Raw genomic sequence first — 2,500 nt, 5'->3', positions numbered from 1 at the left:
TTCTGTTCATAAAGAGCTTCCATTTCCTGGAGCACCTGTCGGAGAACATCCTCCTGGAAACCACAACACATCACACTTTATTCACACACATTCTACTGGAGTCCACCTGAAAACCAAACTCCGTTCAAAATTCTTCCAATTTTACGTTTACTTAATTTCTTCTATCAATGTACCTACCTAGAACACGATATAACACATGTATTCAAACAGTAACATCAGCTGTATAATTCGGCACTGACAGTATATGATTCACCACCAGACAGCGTTCAATATTGAGGAATATTTAAATTACGTTGATTCGTTGTGCCGATTACTGTCATGGCAGTAGCCAGTTTGTACTGTAATAACTATTGTTTGGTGTGTTGTGTTCATGCCGAAATGTGACAGAGTTGGTACATGTTTTAAAAATCTATTAAAAACTTTCTTAAGATAGTCTGTGTATCTGTTGATCAGCAATACACCTTTAAAATGTTAGATTTTTAAATGAAGATCGGCCTTTCCGAACAACAGATAATATTCAAAGTTTAGTATTAGTTTCCTAACTATTCTGTCCCGACCAGGAACACCATATGACACAATGATGGTAACATTTACATCAGCTGTATAATTCGGCACTGACAGTATATGATTAAACACCAGACAGCGTTCAATATTGAAGAATATTAAGGCTTTTTACGTTGCTTGGTTTGGCCTTGTTGTATCGATTACTGTCATGAAAGAAGTCAGATCCTACTGAAATAACTATTGTTTGGTATGTTGACATTTATGCCGAATTGTTAGAGAGTTCCTGAACTTTCTAAAAATATATTAAAAACGTCTGTGTATCTTTTAATCAGCAGGAAAAACTTTAAAATGTTAGATTTTTAAGTCAAGATCGCCGCAAACACCGAGTCAGTTGGCAGAAGTCCGATTCTACTGAAATAACTGTTGTTTGGTGAGTTGACGTGTATGCCGAATTGTTAGAGACTTCCTGAACTTTCTAAACATCTAATAAAAACCTTTCTAAGACGTCTGTGTATCTTTTTATCAGCCGGACAACTTTAAAATGTTAGATTTTTAAGTTTTTTGTTGCCTTGTTGTGTCGATCCCTGTTATAAAAACGGTTAGTAAACGGACAGTTTTTACTCTAATAATTGCTGTTTGGTGTTGTGTGTTTAAGCCGAAATGTGCCAGAGTTCATAGACTTCCTGAATATCTATTAAAACATTTCTTAGAAGTCAGTGTATCTTTTCACCAACTAAAACAACTTTAAAAGGTGACATTTTTAAACGAGGATCGTCGTCTCTGGGTCGATTCACTCACGTTAAAAGCGGGCAGTTGCCCGTCGCTCATCCGGTGAAGCTCTCTGATTAACTCGATGGCTTTCTCACAAAACATCCCGGTACCGTTACACACAAACACACCGAGCAGACCAAAAAGTTAAATTATTAATTACACTTTTAATGTAACCGTAAAAAGAGAACAGTCTCTCACTGGGGACGTCTGCTCGGTTTCGCGGCAAAATCCAAGTGTTGTGATGACGACACAAAATGACGCGGCGCTTCGGCGGCGGCGGCTGCGTTGGGACAAACTACAAAACCGCGAAACGAAAAGCGTTTTTTCGCCGCTGAAAACGGATTAACGCTTGATTTCGGCTAGTCATGTTGTGAAGCCGTTTTCCTCCCACCAGACTGAGAGGTAAGAATGGGTGTCTTTATTTAATCTGATATGTCTGAGGGGACATTTCTTCGCTGTAACACCGCAGTCTGACTTCCTGTTAGCTAAAAATCAACCCAATTGACAGCAGAGAGCCATCTGACGCGGCGTTCGCAGCGACCTTCATTTAAACATCTTACATTTTAAAGTTGTCCGGCTGATAAAAAGATACACAGACGTCTTAGAAAGGTTTTTAATAGATGTTTAGAAATTTCAGGAACTCTCTAACAATTCGGCATAAACTTCAACTCACAAAACAACAGTTATTTCAGTAGAATCTGACTTCTGCCAACTGACTCGGTGTTTCCGGCGATCTTGACTTAAAAATCTAACATTTTAAAGTCTTTCCTGCTGATAAAACGATACACAGACGTTTTTAAGGTTTTTAATACATGGTTAGAAAGTTCAGGAATTATCTAGCAATTCGGCATAAATGTCAACACACCCAACAACAGTTATTCCAGTAGAATCTGACTTCTTTCATGACCGTAATCGATACAATGAGGCCAAACCAAGCAATGTAAAAATCCTTAATATTCTTCAATTTTGAACGCTGTCTGGTGTATAATCATATACTGTCAGTGCCGAATTATACAGCTGATGTAAATGTTACCATCATTGTGTCATATGGTGTTCCTGGTCGGGACAGAATAGTTAGGAAACTCATGCTAAACTTCCAATATTATCTGTTGTTCGGAAAGGCCGATCTTCATTTAAAAATCTAACATTTTAAAGGTGTCTTGCTGATCAACAGATACACAGACTATCTTCAGAAATGTTTTAATAGATTTTTAAAACATGTAGC

The 2,500-nt window shown here is 37.8% G+C and overlaps 2 protein-coding genes across 3 annotated transcripts in view; one reads left to right on the top strand and one right to left on the bottom strand.

The window, feature by feature from the left end:
• gins1 (GINS complex subunit 1 (Psf1 homolog)) overlaps positions 1-1,678 on the bottom strand; it is a 10,392-nt gene extending 8,714 nt beyond the window's left edge. The window contains exons 1-2 of the mRNA XM_028604105.1: positions 1,303-1,678; positions 1-53 (exon numbers count right to left, since the gene is read on the bottom strand). The exon at positions 1-53 is cut by the window's left edge and continues 12 nt beyond it. Coding sequence (XP_028459906.1) covers positions 1-53; positions 1,303-1,377 — 128 coding nt within the window. The 5' untranslated portion in view covers positions 1,378-1,678. The remainder of the gene's footprint in view (positions 54-1,302) is intronic.
• The window catches only part of abhd12 (abhydrolase domain containing 12, lysophospholipase), a 31,220-nt gene continuing 30,280 nt past the window's right edge, over positions 1,561-2,500 (top strand). For both annotated transcript variants that reach the window (XM_028604103.1, XM_028604104.1), the window contains exon 1: positions 1,561-1,677. The gene's annotated coding sequence lies outside the window, so the exon portion shown is untranslated. The remainder of the gene's footprint in view (positions 1,678-2,500) is intronic.

This window comes from Perca flavescens, chromosome 17, assembly GCF_004354835.1.
Source record: "Perca flavescens isolate YP-PL-M2 chromosome 17, PFLA_1.0, whole genome shotgun sequence".
Lineage (NCBI taxonomy): Eukaryota > Metazoa > Chordata > Actinopteri > Perciformes > Percidae > Perca > Perca flavescens.
Note: the sequence above shows the minus strand (reverse complement) of the source record. Positions and strands in the feature narration are given on the sequence as shown.